The sequence below is a fragment of the Eubalaena glacialis genome, chromosome 17 (assembly GCF_028564815.1).
Source record: "Eubalaena glacialis isolate mEubGla1 chromosome 17, mEubGla1.1.hap2.+ XY, whole genome shotgun sequence".
NCBI classification, from domain to species: domain Eukaryota; kingdom Metazoa; phylum Chordata; class Mammalia; order Artiodactyla; family Balaenidae; genus Eubalaena; species Eubalaena glacialis.
Window position 1 is genome coordinate 55669518 of NC_083732.1, and position 19425 is coordinate 55688942.

Here is a 19425-nt window from a genome sequence, read left to right on the forward strand (position 1 = left end):
TTAGAATTATAGTGTTTAATTTGCAAATGTAACAGATATGGATTCTTTCACTATAAATTATCAGATTTGAAGCAGAATGAATGATACCTTTAGTATGGTTGTAAAAGAAAGTGATTCTTAAGAAAGTCCCTTAAAATATATTGATATATGTGTGTTCAGTATATCAGATGGTAAGTCTTTTAAAAAAAAATTCAAGTCACTGTGATTACCTGCAAGTCTGTAGTTAGTGTGCTTGTGCAATATATAATCAGTTCCCATACCCCAAATCAAACATATCATGTATGGATTTTCTGTTAGATTTTTATGAAATCACTACATTCCAGTATATTGGTAAAAATTTGACATTCTCTAGGAACAGGGTGACTTAAGTTGAGACAACTAGGAGAACCAAGTTTTGTTCCTGCCCTGGTGTTACATGACTTTTGTTGACATATCACTTCATGTCTTAGTGCTTCTGTTTTAAAATCTGTAAAATGACAGCATCAATTTAAATGATTTCTAAGGTCTCTTCTGGGCTTAACATTTTATGATTTTTAAATTAATACTAGATTATTCATGTAATCCTTGAAAAGGAACATAGTCAGATATTTCTACTGCTTAAAGAATTTATAAAAGGAATTGAGAAGCTTCATTAATTCTGTTATGTCAGTATGTCTCGTATATTGTGTGTTAAGCTTTGGCAGTGGTCTTGAAAGTGTACCCTGATGTGGAAGGAAGGTTTTTTGGAGAGGAGACAGGTGCGAATAACTTCAAGGGCACAGATTTCCATATGTATTCCTTCATTTTTTCTTAAAATTGATCTACCTGAGAACACTTTTCTGTTTTGTAAATTTTTCTTTCCAACTCACTTTTATAAGTGGGTAGCTTCTACTCTTCAAAAGAAAAGCATGCTCCTCAACCATACCTAATCTGAATTTTGGTCTTTATATAATATATTGCCTCAGGATGTAAAAATCTCTGGGGCACCAGGCAAAGTGACAAGGAGAGTTGCTGCTGAAGGAGAGTTGTCCTGAAGGAGAGATTCATGAGGGCAAAGCAGTGAGAAGTTCTGTAAGAAACATAGAACGAGGCAGCACGTTATTTCATTCAGGCAACAGACTTTTGGCGAGACTCTGGTGCCTCATCTCTCCTTTTCAGAATTGGAATTTTGAGATGATTATCATGGTGACCCATAATAACACATTTATATGAATTTAAAAATGAAGTTGGACTCTTTTTGATATAAAGTCAGATTTGTGTGATGGTTTGACAACGTGGACTAGTTTGCCAAATAGGTTATATAAAGTAGACATTTTCTGTATATTGAATGAGGTAAATCTGCAGCTCCAAGCTTTGATAAAAATACAATTAAATCACACCTACAATACACAATATATCTGAAAATGTATCATTTCCAACTATTTAAACTTAAAATTTAAATGCTATCTTAAAAATGTGCAAGGGGTACGTGGTTTTAGAGATTTGAGAAAAGAGAAAAAATATTTGTAGACTACTGATATATAACAGGTGCAAGGTATTCTTGGTTATTGGCAGACGTGCTTTTGAGAGTTGTCTTTGGTATCTCTTTGCTCCTAACCTCTTGGTGGAAAGGATACTGCTCAGTACCTCATGTCCTCATCAATAGATAAAGTGAGCTCCTTATCATTAGATAAGATGAGCACCAGGTTAAATAGATTTTACTTAGTATATATGGAGAAGATTAGTAATAGCATCTGAAATGAGTTCTGATCATAATAGGAGACTATATAGAGTTTAATAAATAAAGGAATTCAGGATATCACCAGAACTTTAGGATGGTAAAGCAGATACTAGATAGTGGAGCACAGTGGAAATAGAATTGCAGGTAATTGTGAGAGGACAGTTAGACATAGTCATGAATTTCTCTTTCTTCACCCAATAAATCTCATCTAATTTCTTTTAAAGCATCCCCAACAAAAATACTTAACTTCAAACATAAGCAAAAACAAGTGAAGTCCTATCTGAAGCAATTTTTTTTAAGTTAAAAATAATTCTGATCCATGAAAAGGACATGAGGGGACTCACGGAAAATTTTGGAGGTGACAGATATGTCTGTTACTTGATTGTGGTGATGGTTTCATGGATATATTCGTAAGTTCAAACTCATCAAATTGTATACAAAAATATATGCAGTTTTAATATATCTATATAAATAAATAAATGGTTCAATTAAAAAAAAAAGCACATAAGCTTCTTCTTTTGAAGTCTTGTCTTTTAAACTCCCTTTCAATAAATATATTAAAATACCACTGACTCTCACTTAGGCCAGAACAGACTATATATTTCCTATTGCTGGAACAACGCCCAGATCTACTTCTCCTATAATTTTCAACTTTTTGAATGGCACCACTATATGCTATATCACCTAAACTAGAAAGCCAGGAATCATCTCAGGTTTCTGTCCTTCACCATTCTTTACCCACAAATTTTGCATTTTATTCTTTCCTCTCTGTCTACATAAACTACTAACTGCTCTCTTATTTGGGCTCTCATCCTCCATCACTTGGACTAATGTTAGTTTCCTAACTGGTCTCTTTGCTCCCATCTGGATTCCTCAAACACATCCTTCACATGCTGCTATGCTGATATCTGTAAAATGCAGATCTGATTATTTTACCTTCAGCTTAAAAACTATTTAGTGACTCCTCATCTCTTCAGTGAAGTTTCTAATGGCATAAAGAGCCCTCTCCCTATGGTTTATTCCTTGCCTAACTCAAAGAATAAGCTTCACTGCATTCAGTATACCCCGACTAAACTACACTGCAGTCCTCCCTTGATGTCCCATGTCCTTTGGGGATTGGTTCCAGGACTGGCCCCCCCACCCCATGCATAGCAAAATACATGGATGCTCAAGTTCCTTATGTAAAATGGCATAGTATTTGCATATAACCTATGCACATCCTCCTGTGTACTTTAAACCATCTCTAGATTGCTTATAATTCCTGATACAATATAAATGCTATATAAATAGTGGTAAATAGAGTGTAAATTTTATGTAAATAGTTACCAGTGTCACATATTCAAGTTTTGTTTTTTGGAACTATTGACACAAATAAGCAATAAACAGTCTATAATAGGAATAGGAAAGAGTTTTCTTTGAGACACACTGAGGACTATAGCCTGGGAGACACAGATTCAAGAAGGACTTGAATTGTATTCAGTCAGACTAAAAAATGGGGGAGGCTTATATATGGAAAAACTGCAAAGTTACATAAATTGCTTGTCAAGAATTAGGATTGGATCTGACAAGAAGTAAGAGTGCTTACTAAGCAAGGATTGATTGGCGTCTGAAATGGTTGCATGGTTACAAGGGGAGACCTTGAGACCATAAGGTTGAAGCTGGTAACTGCTGGAGGATATTGCTTTGAGAATGGCTGGTGGTGTCCTTGAGTTTGATACAATTCAGAAAATTCAGGGTCTCAGTGATGCAGGAACGTGTCTGAAACCACATCCACAATAGTCACCCAGCTCTGATTTGAATGCCTGAAACAGTCACTTCGTTTTGATTTTTAAACACATTCTTTTCTTTAATGGCTAAAGCAGATGTACAATGCATGTTTGACAGGCCATAAGACAGGCTGTTCTAGTTAGCATAAAGTTCAAGCCAAATCATGTATAAGCCAGAATGACTTATACATGATGCTTTCTTTGGGTATTCCTTGTGAATTAACCACTAACTCTTTTGTGCCTCAATGAATTCTACAGACTTCTAATGTATTACTCTTAACATTTTATTATTATTGATTGATTAAATACTTGTTGAGTGAATGAATATAGGAAAGAAATTGGGTGTACTTATCATGGGCATGTTATTGTGGGACAAGCTTTGTCTTTTGATCCAGCTTCTTGCTGCAGCTCAACACTGTGATGATGTTTTCTTGAAGATGGTGGTCCAAACTTGTGGATGAATAAAAAGATAAACTTATACTGCCTATACAGCAGTATGTAATTCTTCCAGTTCTTGAAAAAAAGAGTCCAGGCTTGAGAGAGAAGATGGAGTATTACTGTAGTGGTGTGAAAGAGAGGTGGTTTTGGATTGATTATAGAAAGTAGGCAAGAAGAGAGAGACAGGTGATGGTGGTATAACTCTGGAGAATGTACAACATTGATATATAGAGAGGGGTATATCTTTTTGGCAATACAGATGAGCAAGTAGTAGGAGAAAGACTGAATATCTAGAGAAGGAATCTGAGGGGAGCTGACATTAGTTTCCTAGGTGACTGGGCAACTAATGAAAAGTTGCACAAAGAATAGTTGTTGGCAGATGAAATTGCCATATTTAGTCTGAAATGGTGCTATGACTATCAAGAGGAAATATCAGAGAGGAAAGAGAACAATAGAGCCAGGGATAGAAGGTAGATTAATACTTAAAGTACATTGATCTTGGGAAGAGGCAATGTGATTACTTGTCAGCAGAAGTGGTAAGACAATAAGGATGGCCATAGGGAGAGTTGATTATGAGGAAAAAATGCTAAGTATAAAATTCTTTTAGAATGTAAAATACAATAAATTTTTAATAACTATTTAAAGGAAATTAAAAAATATAATTTGTACTATTAAAATTTTAATAAATGCTTTTGGACATACTCTAAGTTATTAGAGTTTTCATGTCTAGTAATTATGACCTTAAATCATTAATTCATCAATTAAATTATAGAAAAGATACATAAAGCCAACAGAGGACACTGGCATTATATAGAGGCAACGCCGTGTGGTGGCTTCAGCTCAAGTTCTGAAGTGAGACTAAGCTTAAATCCCAGCTTTATCATTTACCAGCTATGTGACCTTGTATAAGATGCTTTGTCTCTCTGCCTCAGTTTCTTCATCTATAAGTAATAGAAGTAATAATAGTACATATCTTACAAGGCTATTGTGAGAATAAAATGAATTAATATTTGTGAAGCACTTAAATGTGTACCTGGCACACAGTGAGTGCTTTAAAAGTGTTTTGCAATAATTTCTATGCTATTAGATTTCTTCTTACCTAACATATATGTCAGGTACCATGCAAGATGCTTTCACATATGTTTTCTTATTCAATTAGGTAATCATATTTGTAGATTGGATTAGTATATTCCTTACTGTATACCTAAACTGAGTCTGTCATTATGAATATGTATGTAAATATATATACCTTATTTTAATCTTTAATCTTCGAATTGACCATTTAGTCTTTTCTTTTTTTAAACACAGACTAAGCGTAAAGCTGAAGTAAATATCCAAATGATTCAATTGAAGATTCACTTTTAACTGTTTAAAAATATCCAAGTTTTCCATATGTTTAAAATTAAACTACTCCTCCACAGCAAGTTATTTTTTATATTTCACAGATTTTAATCAGTCTTTGTCTTAAGGACCTTGATAATATTTTATATTTATACATTACCTTTGTTTTTCAAGCAACTCAATTCCAGTTTGATTACTGATGAGATTAAAATCACTTTTGACAAATACAGTGAAACTTCTGACTTAAATTGTATTACGAAAATCTGATTAGAAGAGATTACTAGTCCTTTTGTTTTGAATTTCTTTTCTTTGGAGGCTTGCCAGTTCAAAGAGAAGAACCGTTTTGATTATGGGTCATCTTCCTCATTTTTCTTTTTTCCTTTAAAAATTTCCTTGGGAGATTTTATTCACTTTCATAGCTTCAGATTCTGTATGTATGCTGATGATTTACGGATATGATTTCACTAGCCGGATTATTCTTTTGAGCTCCAGATCCACCTCTGTAGCTGCCTACTGAAAAATCTCTGCTTGGATATATTAATGGGCACCTCAGGTTCACCTTCTCTATACTTGAAGTCATTATTTCCCCCCAAATCTTCTTCTCCATGTGTTTTTTTCTCTCAAGGAATTGTCTTCTTATCCTCCTGGTTGCTTAAACCAGACTCTGGGAGTCCTGTACTTCTTCCTCTTCCTCAATCAAGTCTTAAGGGGCCTTACTTCTCAGTATCTCCTAAATCAGTTTACTTCTCTCCTTTCCTCTTGCTACTACTATAGTTTATACCGCTATCACATTTGTTTCTTACCCCAGATATTTCAACAACTTCCTAACTGGTCTCTCTGCTTCCAGACTTACCTTCTTCCAGTCTGTCTGCACATTTTAGCAAAGTAAACACTTTATAAGTAGTAGCAAATAATGTTATGCCTTATTTATAAATCATATGGTAGATTTTGTATTTATTTTTTATCCTTATTGAAAGATAGTAAAGATATAATGGCAGAGTAATATTCATGTGTATATTATAGCTAAGTTTTTCATGTGTATAACTAAAATTGGACCTGTATTATCTGTTAAGAGGGATTAACTATTAGCAAATTCATTAGTTATGACTTCATTTTTTTCTTTCTTTTTTAAAATATTTCTGCAATGTGAGTTATTTTGTGAAAGTATTGTGCTTCTAAGCTTTTGCCAGATATTAATATAGTTAACCATGGAGACTTTAGTTCAAACATGTCATTTATAATTTAGTCATTTCCAGCTACTTGTGTCCAAATATGCCAAGCATGTTTGTGCTTCTGTGCTTCTTGCATATTCCATGTTCTTTGCATAAAATGTTCTCCCTCACTAGTCTTGCCGACATTCTCTTTATTACTTTAAAGGCCTGCTTACATCTCAGAAACTTTCTCTTATTTCTTTTCCCAAGTCTTGCTATCTCCTCAATCATTTGTGTTTCCACAGTGCTTTGTTATTCCCTTGCTTTCAGACATCTCTCTGTTCCACAGTAATTTGTTCATTTCCCTCTCAATACATTTAATTCCTTGATGGCAGAAACTGTCTTACTCATTTTTTAATGTTTTATAAATCTAGTGTAGTGCCTGATACATATATATGAGTGCTCCATAAATGATTTTTGTTGGACTAAATGGTTAGCAATAATTTCCCTTGACTGTGTACAATAGCTTTTATCTGATCTTTTGTAACAAATGAATCAGTCAAGAACACAGTATTGTAAAGGATGCAATCCTATCCCTTCTACACAATATCCTATGTTTTAATCAGCTAGAATATCAGATATAGAACTGTGTGTCAGACACTGTATTGAGAGCTTTTCATGTTGTTTAACTCTGAGAAAACCGTATAAAGTAAATATTAATTTCCTGTTTTGCAGATAAGAAAGTAAAGGCCTAGAAAGCTTAAGAAAATTGCATAAGATATGCAGCTAGAAATGTTTCAGACAAACAGTGATACGTAAAAACACGTGATTTTAATTTGTAATTTATATAAGTTCTTATAATATATCAGGTCATTATTATTACATTATTAATTTTACTATTATTATCATTTTATATTTAAATAAAGAGGAATACCACATTTTAAAACTTTACCATATTTAAATATGTTCTCTTGACCAAATCATGTATCCTATTTATTTATTTATTTATTTAATATTCTTTTCTATTATAGTTTATACAGGATACTGAATATAGTCCCTTGTGCTATACAGTAGGACCTTGTTGTTTATCCATTCTATATATAATAGTTTTCATCTGCTAATACCAAACTCTCACTCCATCCCTCCTTCACCTCACCTCTCCCTTGGCAACCACAAGTCTGTTCTCTATGTCTGTGAGTCTGTTTCTGTTTCATAGATAAGTTCATTGCTGTCATATTTTAGATTCCACATATAAGTGATATCATATGGTATATATCCTTCTCTTTCTGGCTTACTTCACTTAGTGTGATAATCTCTAGGTCCATCCATGTTGCTGCAAATGGCATTATTTCATGCCTTTTTATGGCTGAGTAGTATTCCATTGTATGTATGTACCATGTCTTTTTTTTTTAATTGGAGTATAGTTGATTTACAATGTTGTGTTAGTTTCAGGTGTACAGCAAAGTGATTCAGTTATACATATACATATATTCATTAGTTTTTAGATTCTTTTCTCAGAAGTCATATATCTTATGTATTTTATTTTCTACATTTATGATGTTGGGGAACTATGACCCCAAATTACCAATTGTAATCAATAATATTTTATCTTTAATGACCGTTTCTACTTATTTATTCTTTTAAGTTATAAAGTTTAGAAGACCTAAATTAATGGGACAAAAAAACTTTTAGAAGCAATGTGCATAATTCATATAGAATTACATTTTGTCTGCTTTTGATAGTATATGATGAAATTAAAGATAAACAGTGATACTGTGTTTTATTGTCTTTGTACATAAAAGCTTTATTCCTTAACGTTTTTCAGTTTCTTTCTTTGAGTTAATTGAGTGTTTAATGAGGATTTTATTTGTCGAAAGAGCATTCTTCTTTTTCTGATGTTTGGGTATTTACTTGCTTTTATAGAAATTATTCTGTTTATATATCTTAATATATTCTAGTATATAGCATGGTCTTGCTTGAAATGTATGGGAAAATTTTCCTCTTATAATGTTTATATTTCAGTCAAAATGTAATTTAGACTTTTTCAGAAGTTTAATTTCACTATGAAATGAACTCTTAAAAAGTCTTATTCGTTTTAAGAATGGGATTAATTATTTCTTTTTTGTTTTGTCTTTTCTGTCCTTTCTAACTTGCTTTCGTGGATATTCACACCAGGAGGACAAAGTGGTTAGAGTCTTTTTTCTGTCTGATATTATTTTTTTTCTTATTGTTATTATTACTAATTTTAATTTTGTAGTTACATTTAATTTATATATACTTTTAAGTGTTTTGTTACAGTTGTAGTGCATGATAATTGCTAAACATTAAGATATATTTTAAGCATGCTATCTGAATTTACTGAAAAACACATTTTATTATAGATGAAATTTTGATTATTTTACTTGATTCTTAAAAAGGCTTGCCTTTTTAAAATTTAATGTTTTTTTAAAAGAGATCTTATAACATTCCTCATTGTGATAAGAATTCCTTTAATCTTATTATGTTCCCTAAACTAATCGTTGTACTGGTCAGAGTTTTTAAAATAAGGTTCTGAGTTAGTATAAAGATTCAATTTTTGTAATGAGTCACAATAACATTGAACATGGGTTTTCTGAACTTTATATTTATAGTTGATTTAAGTATTTAGTATATCTTAATTTTTCTTAACAATATGTTTTAGAGATGGGTAAAATGGTAAAAATGGTAAAAAGATTGGTAAAATCTTATATCCTCATGTTGAATATTAGATATAATTAAAATTTAAATATAGGAATATAAAATTTGGCAATACACTAGATTATAATAATTTGCTAATGTCTGCCTTTAGAAGTCTGATTTGAATTTGGATCTGCTCTGGAGCCTGGTGACTTCCTGCGAACAAAGATAAAATCTTTCTATTCTGATTCTTTACGATGAATCAGACTAAAACTTGAGGTCTTTTCAAACTTTCCAAATTCAAACTGGCATAAAACCCAAAGAGAACATCCTTTAGCTGAGGTCTTCTAAAGAGTGCCTTCTTTTTTGTCAGTTGGAGCCTTTTCATTCTCTTCAGTCTTCAGTTACTAGGTTGGAGATAATGTAGACATTGGCAAATATTGACGTGAGTTTAGAATGAACTCTCTGAGCAGAAGAAAAGATACTGTGCATCATCCTCAACCCAGAGCAGGTCCTCTAGAAGACCTGCCAGCTTTCTACCAGTCAACTTTATTAGCTGACTCTCAAGTAGTACAATTTAGGCAATTCAAAGCCTTTTAAAATCTTTGGTGCGACTTTTGTGTCCAGGGTTAACACAGGATATATAATGGTTTGATTATTGTCTGTAGTTTTCACAATGAATTCTGACACCTATCCCAGCAATGAGACATACAGTGATAGCTAAGCTATAGAAATGACTTCCATGTACTGACACAATTTCATAATGTAACAGTCTATATTTTAAGCCATGGGTTGACTAACAGATAATACTAATTTTATGTGGATTTGGAACACTGCGGTTAAAATTTAACAGGCCTTTCAATGATATTCTTTCTGTAGCATTGTTCACCAATGATGAAGATGTTTTATATCTTCACCATAATACTGTAGGCTCTAGTCACATGCAGCTATTGAACACTTGAAATGTGGCCAGTGTGACTGAGGAATTGAACTTTCAATTTAATTTTAATCAAATTTAAATTGTCATAAGTGGCTAGTGGCTAAAGAAAACCCAAGTCCGGATAGCAAACATTGTATGACTATTCAATCTCTAAGGCAATTCCCTGCACACATAGTAGCAGTATGATGTGTATACTATCAGTGGAGAAAAAACTGGACAGAACACAAGAAGGGTACACTGTCAATGCCAACCTCATATATAGTCAAGGAGGATAATGGACAAGGGACATCCTTTCAAAGGGCAGAACAAGGGAATCTGAATGACAACAGTCAAGGAAGGGAAAACCTCCTAGATTGCTAAATCAGGACCTGCCAGATAGAATAACCAAGGAAATTTAGGTGTTGTTTGTGTAGGGATTGCTGTGTGCTATGGACAATTGGCCACGGTATATTTCTCATTCTTCCTGTTTTTGAATGAGAGTTTCGTTGCAGTTATATCATGTTGTATTGAGTGTGTTGAGAACAGATAACTTGTCTTTCATTGTATACAGTGATTTACAATATCAGTTGTTTATAATAATCTGCACTTGACTGTGATGGAAAGATTTGTTCCCCTTCACAGATCTTAGATTCAGAGCTAGGTTTTATAACTAAATGAGAGTTGGGAATTATCTCCCTTAGGGAGGGGGGGAATGTGTTACATGTAAACTATATGTATGGAAATTGTGAGTAGTTGAAAGCAGACTGTTCTAGACCCTGTTCAATCACTATCCTAACAGACGTTTTCAACTTCCTTCTCTCTTGAAATCCCCAATAGTGGGACTTGAAAAATACAAAATCGATTAGCTTTCCTTGCAACTGGGAATGGCTATGTGACATAGTTCTAGCAAACGAGTTGTAAGAAAATTTATGAGGGCTTCTAGGAAGTCATGAAAAAAATAAAGATATAGGTGGTGCTACTTTTTAATGAAAAAGTGGTGTTCTAAGCTTCACCAGCAACTTGTGAAGATGAGGGAAAAGCCAAGAGTATTTGAGTCATTAGTTATGACATTCTTGAGCGACTGATCCAACACCATCAGACACTTTTCCCGAATGTGAGAAAAATTCCCATCCCCAATTTGTTTCTGCCATCAATAGTCAGATTTTCTGTTACTTATAGCCAAAAGCATTTCTAAGGAAACATTACTGGAGATGCAGTATACAGCAGGGAAACCATATGAACATTTAGGGTTGTTCTTCAGAAATACAGAAGTAGAATAAAGAAGTACGTGTTGATCATTGCCCAGATCTATCTACTTTTGCCTCTATAAATGTTTGAAGAAGCAGGATCACTTAACACATCTGCTCATATGTTACACAGAACTTACCTCAGGTTGCAAACAGTAAATTAGTATGAATATTTTGGTCTTAGATAGTGAATATTTCATTAATATGAATTTATTCTATTTCATATGTAGAATCAAAGTAAAGGGGGTTGAATTTAAAAAAATATATAATTTAGATGTTTCTCAGATTTTTTTAGGATGTGTGGAAATAAACTTTCATGGTGAATTATTTTCCATAAGTTAGGACATATACCTAACTGTTCATCTTTAAATAAATACTGATCTACTCATGTCTAGTAAGAGCATATGGTGAAATTATAGTTTTGGGAACAAAATGGTGCTCATTTCACTGTCTAGAGACAATATTATCTGTTTATATAGAGACCATTTTAATGAGGATCTTAAATAATTCCTCTTTCTCTTTTTACGAGTTATTAGTTCTAAGATACCAGTATCTCTTGAGACAACATTATTGGCAGGTTATTGAGCTTTACTATAAAAAATAATGTTATTAATTATATTGTTATTGAAATGAAGAGTGTGGAAGAATGATATATGATCTATAGTATTTCTCACATTTCAGAAGTATAAAGGTTATCTGTTGGGCTGCAGCTGCAACTATGATATTCAGAGCAAGTTGCTCTTTGTTTTTACTGCAATCTGATACTTTTTCTGATTTAAGCACATTATTCAGGTTTCCATACCCTATGTGTTTATGTAGCTGCCCATTGTTACTCTCATATGGAGTTGCAATTTAGCATATACTTAAAAGTACTTTTCAAGTTATAGTATGTTTGATTATTCCATTTCAGTCTGGGCAATAGCTAGGGAGCCGCATTCCGGTAAACACTGCCTTTACAGTGGTAGATTAATTTATTTGCTTCTGCATTTCTATTTAATTACAATATAACATGTATATGACCTTAATAAAATTGTTCTAGAAATTAAATATAATAGCTCTGTCAGGGCCAACTCTTATAATAAAATTACAGGTTTAAATACTACTACTACTATTCTGCCTCTTTTACTGTTAGCCTGACAAAGACCAGAATTCTTACACGTGTAAGTGAACTTTGAAAATCTAAGTGTCTTATAAAAAGGGATTAAAAACTTACACTGTGAAAATCCTGTGAAATAAAATATGCCACAAGAAAATTATAAAAAACATATGACAAGTGAAAATACTGGTACAGATAACATGCTGAAGTCTTATAGAAGTTGATGTTACTAATAAGAACTGATTTAAAGTGACGCTCAGTTTGGCTCTGATAGAGTTCAGAGGATGTTGGAAGACTACAAAGTATATTTACAATTGCAGCATAGATAACTTCTCGAGAGAAGGGATAGATCATACGTTTTGATTATGTATTGTGCTACTTTTCCATCTCTTGGATAATTTTTGCTCTGATCATGTTATTCTAATCATGTATACCATTCCATCCAATCTATAACTGAAAATGAGACCTATTTCTTTATCCTTTGTGGGAGTCCCATCACTACTAAGTGCTGTGAATGAGAGTTTTTGAGCTCCCGAAATAGAAGAGTGCCAGTGGCTGTATGATGTGATGGATTTGAGAGCTGAGAGTTAAAACTGAGAATTGGTGGTTGAATAAAGAGCCAGGATGACAACCAGTTTTTTGCATTGAATGAGGATATTTGTGCTGAAGCCAGTAAGTATATAAAGGATGGAGGGCATATTTGGGGCAGGGAGGGAAGGCACAATGAGTTTAATTATGGAGGTAGTGAGTTTGAAGAGCTTTTATAAAACCAAGCAAGAGATGTTTATTAATAATGACAGCTAACATTTATTAGACAATCATTATGTGTAAAGAGTACTATAGTAAACTTTTTAACATGTATGAGTTCATTTAATTCTCATGACAATTTTCATCTAACAGTGAGCTGTAGGAGAAGGCCTAATAGGGGCTGAGGTGCGATGCAACATAGTTAAGAACACAGACTCTGGTCTCAGAATTCAGAGTTTAAAACCAGGTTCTGTCACTTTGCTAACTATAGTATTTGGGCCAATCACTTTATCACTTTAAGCCTCATTTTCCTCATCTCTAAAATGGAGGTAATTTAACAGTTAACAGTGCCTAACTCATAGGGATATTGTGTTTGATCATTATTTTCTTCCCCAAGACTCTGAGGACCCTCTTTCCTAAGTGCAGAAAGGAAAGTAAAACCCACCATCATGTCCCAAAAATAAATAGGAGGATTTATTATATTTTAACAGAAAAGATGAAATAGAAGAGACATATGGTATTGGCTTGGTGATTGTCCTGTGATATTCTTAGTCATTGGGTCCAATGGTGATCTACCAGGTCCTGGAGGTATTCTTCCCCTATTGGCTCTGCTTGGTTTCTCCAAGGCTTTGATTTAATTCATCTGACCAGGACAGAACCAGGAGAAAACTTGTTATGGGCTAGTTCTTCTTAGTATGGAGCTGCTTGTGAGTCCACTTCCCTGGCAGAATAAACTCATTTCTTATTTTCATGATCTTCTCCATTTTCTTCTTCCTTTTTAGCAGTCTCTGCTCTCAAATGCCCCTCCACCTGAGTGGCACTTTCAGTCCCTTAATTCTTTCCTCTGGTCCCATCCTATCCTCCATTTCCTATGTCTCTCTAGAATCTGGTTCTTCACCACTGCCATGTTAGAGTATATACAAAATATTTATGCTTATTTTAAAGAAAATTATTATGTATTTGGATAAGTAATATTGGGATATGGTACAAAATTCAAAAGATACAAAAGTATATCTAGTGAAAACTAAGTTTCTTTTCCATCCCTGGCCCTCAATTCCCCAGTTTCCCAGTCCCTCAGTTCTTTTCCCCATAGGCAACCAGTTATCATTGTCTTCTGTATATTCTGACAGATATTATAGAGACATATGGCTTTTACACAACTGTTCTGCACCTTAATTTTACCTCTTACTTGTATATCTTGGATTTTTTCTATATTGGTGCATACAGAATTATCACATTTATGTAAATGAATTCATTATTACTTTGTATGGCTATGCCACAATTTATTTAACTGGATTATAGCTAATCTTTTGCTATTATAAACATATTTTTGTACATGTCACATTGCATATGTGCAAGTATACCTGTAGGATAAGTTCCTTGAAGTGGAATTGTAGAACATTTCAAATTTTGTTCAGTATTCCAAATTGCCCTCTCTAAAGTTGTATTAATTTCTCTTTCCACTAACAGCATATGAGAATGCTCATTCCCACATCCTTGACAACACAATGTATCCAGCTTTTTAATCTTCACCAATTTTATTGTAATTTTACTTTGCATTTATTTTACTATGAGTGATATTGAGCATCTTTTCATGTTTAGAAGCCATTTGTGTTTTCTTTTCTTTGTACTATCTGTTCATGCTTTCAAAGAAGAGCAAGGCTCTGCAATGTGTTTGGGTTTTGAAATCATCAAAAGTACCTTTATTATTACTATGTACTCATATTGAATGAAGATGCTTTATCAAACACTAGATGTTTCACTATGTTTTTAAATATAGGGTTGGAGAACAAAGGGGCTAGAATAAGGTAGAAAAAAATACAGTTCCACTCTGTTTTAAAAACTTTTATGATAGTTTTCATGTTTTTTTTCCTCATGACCATTGAGAAACAATTTGTCTAGCAAGCTCATTGCAAAAGTAATTTATGTCTTAAATAAGTGCAATTTATGAACCATTACTGTTAGCCATTTTAACTGTGTTTTATGACTTCCTGCATTTATTTTTAAAATGTTTCAAATATTTCTAAAAACTTAAAATATATATAAATGTAGAGATGGGATTTATATTTTTAAAGATTAAAGACAGGTTCTGTAATACATCTGAAAGCTGTTTTCTTCTTTGATACTAAGTGTCAGGAAACATAAGGGAGATAAAACCCATGATGGGAGGTAGGTTACAGGAAAATCCCACTTGAACTGACACATTTGATTTTAGTCTAATGAGTTCAGATAATGGGTATTGTAACTAAGGAGGCATTTACTAATAAGTCCCTTTAATCAAAATCCTATTCCTTTAGTAGAGGGAGACTTTAGTTCTGATTTCATATTTTTCCTTATCATGTAGGGGTTTGCATTTTTCTTATTCTTTACTATTCTTTGCTCATTTGTATTAGTTTTTTTTTTTGAATGAGTCCTTTTTATGTTAAATAACATAATTCTTTATGACATATGCTGCAAATATCCCAGTTGTTCCTTTTTCTTTTATTTGTTTATATGTAAGAATGTTTAATTGCCTTGTAGTCAAGTTTATCTTTTTTTTTTTTAAATATGGTTTTTATATCACACATAGTAAAACCTTCTCTACGCCAAGATTCCAAAACCAAATTCTCCCATATTCTATCATGGCTTGTTTTTTGTCAGGGGGAGGTATTCAATTTTTTTAAATATCGAGGACTTCAACTTACTCAGAATTCATTTTGGTGTAGGTTATATGGTATAGATCAACTTTATTTCATATTGTGACCCATTTGTCATGATGTTATTTATTGAATGATTCATTTTTTATCCCTTAATATACATAGCCACCTTTTTCACATATGGAATTCCCTTATGATTTGGGTCCATTTCTAGTCTCTTTAATCTGCACATTGATTTTTCTATTCTTGAGCCAGTACCAAGTACAACATGGTTTAATGACTGTACCTTTTCAATATGTGTTACTAATACCTTGTAGCCCTTGTCCAGTGGCATGTAGGGAGTGGTGGGAGTGGGCCACCCTGGCCACAGGCAGTATGAGGTGGGGGAAGTGTTGTCTGTAGAGAATATTAAAAACAAAATAAGAAAGCTAATAATAATTGACCTGCTTATTATTATCTCCATATTCAGGCAATTCTAAACCATTTAGTAATAAAATACTCCTTCCTTCTGGGGCAGATTACATCAAATCCCTAACCCCCTTCCACTGGAGCTAGTTTCCTCACAATGCTCTTCTTTTCTTTTCAAAAATTTCTTGGCTATTCTCTACTATTTTTTTCTTTTTAAAGAAAATGAAGTGTAACTTACAATCAAACGCACAGGATTTAAGTACAGTTTGATGAGTTTCGAAAAGTATGTATATTCCCCTGTAACCATTGCCCTCACCAAGATGTATATTATTCCCGTCCTCCTAGGAAGTTCACCCCCCTCTCCCAATAGGCAATCACCTTTCTGACTTCTATTACCATAGATAGTTTTGCTTGTTTCTGAACTTAATATAAATAGAATCATATGATATGTACTCTCTTCTTTCTCTCAATTCAAAGTCTAGCGACGCATGTCATTGCCTGTAGCAATAATTTGTTCCTTTTTATTGTGTGAATTGTGTGGATATACCACAATATGTCTAGCCACTCTCCTGCTGAGGACACGTGGATTGTTTCTCCCCGCCTTTTTTGGCTATAATTAATAAAGCTGCTATAAATTTTTGTGTTATCGGTCTTTTTGTGGGCATATATTTTTTTTTCTCTTTGATAAACACCTAGAAGTAGAATTGCTGGGACAAGAAGTTAGATGTATGTTTAACTTTTATTACAGACAGTTTTCCAGAGTTCATGTGCAATTTTACACTTCTATCAGCAATATAAGAAAGTTCTAGTTTCTCTACAACCTTGCCAGCATTTGGTGTTGTCAGTCTTTTCATTTAATTTAGTGAGTATGAAGTGGTTTGGCTCTTATTTCCATTTCCCTAGTGACTAATGATTTGAGCATCATTAGTGTCTATTGGCCATTCATATTACTTTGCTTGTGAAATGTCCGCTTAACTGTTTGCCTGTTTGAAAAGTTCATTTTTTCTATTTATTATAGATTTGCAGGCATTCTCCTTATATATGTTCTGAATACAAGTATCAGATATATGTATTGAGAATATTTCTTAATGGCATATTTTTGAGAATAGAAAAATTTTTTTAATTGAAGTATAGTTGATTTACAATGTTGTGTTAGTTTCAGGTGTACAGCAAAGTGATTTCAGTTTTATGTACTTTTTCACATTCTTTTCCATTATAGGTTATTACAAGATATTGAATATAGTTCCCTGTGCTATATAGTAGGTCCTTGTTTATCTCTTTTATATATAGTAGTGTGTATCTGTTAATCCCAAACTCCTAATTCATCCCCTCCCCCCTTTCCCCTTTGGAAACCATAAGTTTGTTTTCTATGTCTGGGAGTCCGTTTCTGTTTTGTAATTAAATTCATTTGTATCATTTTTTAAGATCTCATGTATAAGTGATATATTAACTTGTCTTTGTCTGTCTGATTTACTTCACTTAGTATAATAATCTCTAGGTCCATCCATGTTGCTGCATATGACATTATTTCAGAGAATAGAAAATTTTAACTTTTATGAAGTCCAATTTACTAACCTTTTCTTTCATGGTTAGTGCTTTTTGCGGCCTAAGGTATCTTTGCCTACCCCAAACTTGCAAAGATATGCTCTTGGCTATACTTGCTTATTTATTTTTCCTTCTATATGTTACAATTAATTTGTTTAGTCCTAAATAAATCATATAGGTATATTTTTACTGAGACCACATTTAATAATGGAAAAATTAGGAAAGAATTGTCATTTTTATGGTATTAAGTCTTCATATTCAAAATTAGAATATGATTTTTGATTTATTCATCTTCCCATATATCTCTCAGTAGCATTATTTATATTAATTTTGCATATTTCTCAATAGTTTATTTTAGAATTATAAGTGAAATAGTCCTTTTTTAAACTTATTTTTACATAGGAATATATTGATCTTTGTATGTTCACAGCCACCTTTCTAAATTATATTGTTTATTAGAGTTTTTCAGTTGTTTCTTTTGAGTTTTAACAGTACAAAACCATATGACTTGAAAATAATAATTTACCTCCTCCTTTCTCATTTCTTTCTTTTTTTTTTTTTTAAAATTAAATTAAATTTATTTATTTATTTATGGCTGTGTTTGGTCTTCGTTTCTGTGCGAGGGCTTTCTCTAGTTGCGGCAAGCGGGGGCCACTCTTCATCGCGGTGCGCGGGCCTCTCACTATCGCGGCCTCTCTTGTTGCGGAGCACAGGCTCCAGACGCGCAGGCTCAGTAATTGTGGCTCACGGGCCCGGTTGCTCCGCGGCATGTGGGATCTTCCCAGACCAGGGCTCGAACCCGTGTCTCCTGCACTGGCAGGCAGATTCTCAACCACTGCGCCACCAGGGAAGCCCTATTTCTTTTTTAATTGTATTAACCAGAACCTTCAAAACAATCTGAAATAAAAATATATTCACATATATAATTAGAATAATCTATATAAGTTGTCATTTTGTTGTTTTTTAAAATTTACGATTGTATAATTACTTTCAAGTTCTCCCCCTGCACTCACTGCCCCTGTGCAAACATGTTTTCCATTTCCAGTGCAGAGTTTTTCCAGTTTTGTTTAGAGGTTTCTTGATGTACCAGTTTCCTACTTCATGGTCTTTTAAGGGTTATAAACCATCCAACTCTCTTTCTTGTCTTTTGCTAAGTTTTGGCCAGCTCCAATTCTAAGGACAGTCACTGAGACATGTTAGTTATAAGAATTTTGGGCCACTTAATGAGGAAGTGGTTAAGATGGGGTGGGTGTATGGGGATAAAAAGGCAGATTTTTGTTTTTAAGCTGATATAAAATTCATACAAAGGCCAAGGAGGACATTGAAAAGAAATCATAAAATATTTTTCTTATTGATTTTGTCTTTATTTAGGATTTTTTTCTTCATCTATTGGTATCTTCACATGATTTTTCTCCTTGAATCTGTTATGTGGTAAATCAAAATTCTTGATTTTCATAGGCAGCTTTGCATCCTTAGGGTAAAATTCACTTGGTTATGATATAATATTTTTAAAAAAATTTGGATTTTATTTGGTAGTAGTTTGTTAAGGATTTCTCTGTTTATGTTCGTGAAGGATATTGGTGTGTAATCTTCTGTTTTTCTCTGTTCTTTTCTGGTTTTGGTTTTAAGGTTATGATGATCTCATAAAATGAATGGTTTTATTTCTCCTCTATTTTTCTGAAAGAGTTTGTATTATTTCTTCCTTAAGCGTATGATAGAATTCACCAGTGAGGCTGACTGACTATAGAGTTCTCTGTGCAGAAGTTCTAAAATTATG

At 33.2% G+C, this 19425-nt stretch overlaps 1 protein-coding gene across 23 annotated transcripts in view; it reads left to right on the forward strand.

Moving 5' to 3' along the window:
* The window catches only part of RIMS2 (regulating synaptic membrane exocytosis 2), a 596440-nt gene that overhangs the window by 154263 nt on the left and 422752 nt on the right, over nt 1–19425 (forward strand). For 10 of the 23 annotated variants that reach the window (XM_061171493.1, XM_061171504.1, XM_061171500.1 and 7 more), the window contains one exon: nt 8571–8582. The exons of the other annotated variants lie outside the window; for them this stretch is intronic. In XM_061171493.1, coding sequence (XP_061027476.1) covers nt 8571–8582 — 12 coding nt within the window. The remainder of the gene's footprint in view (nt 1–8570; nt 8583–19425) is intronic. 23 annotated transcript variants of the gene reach the window in all.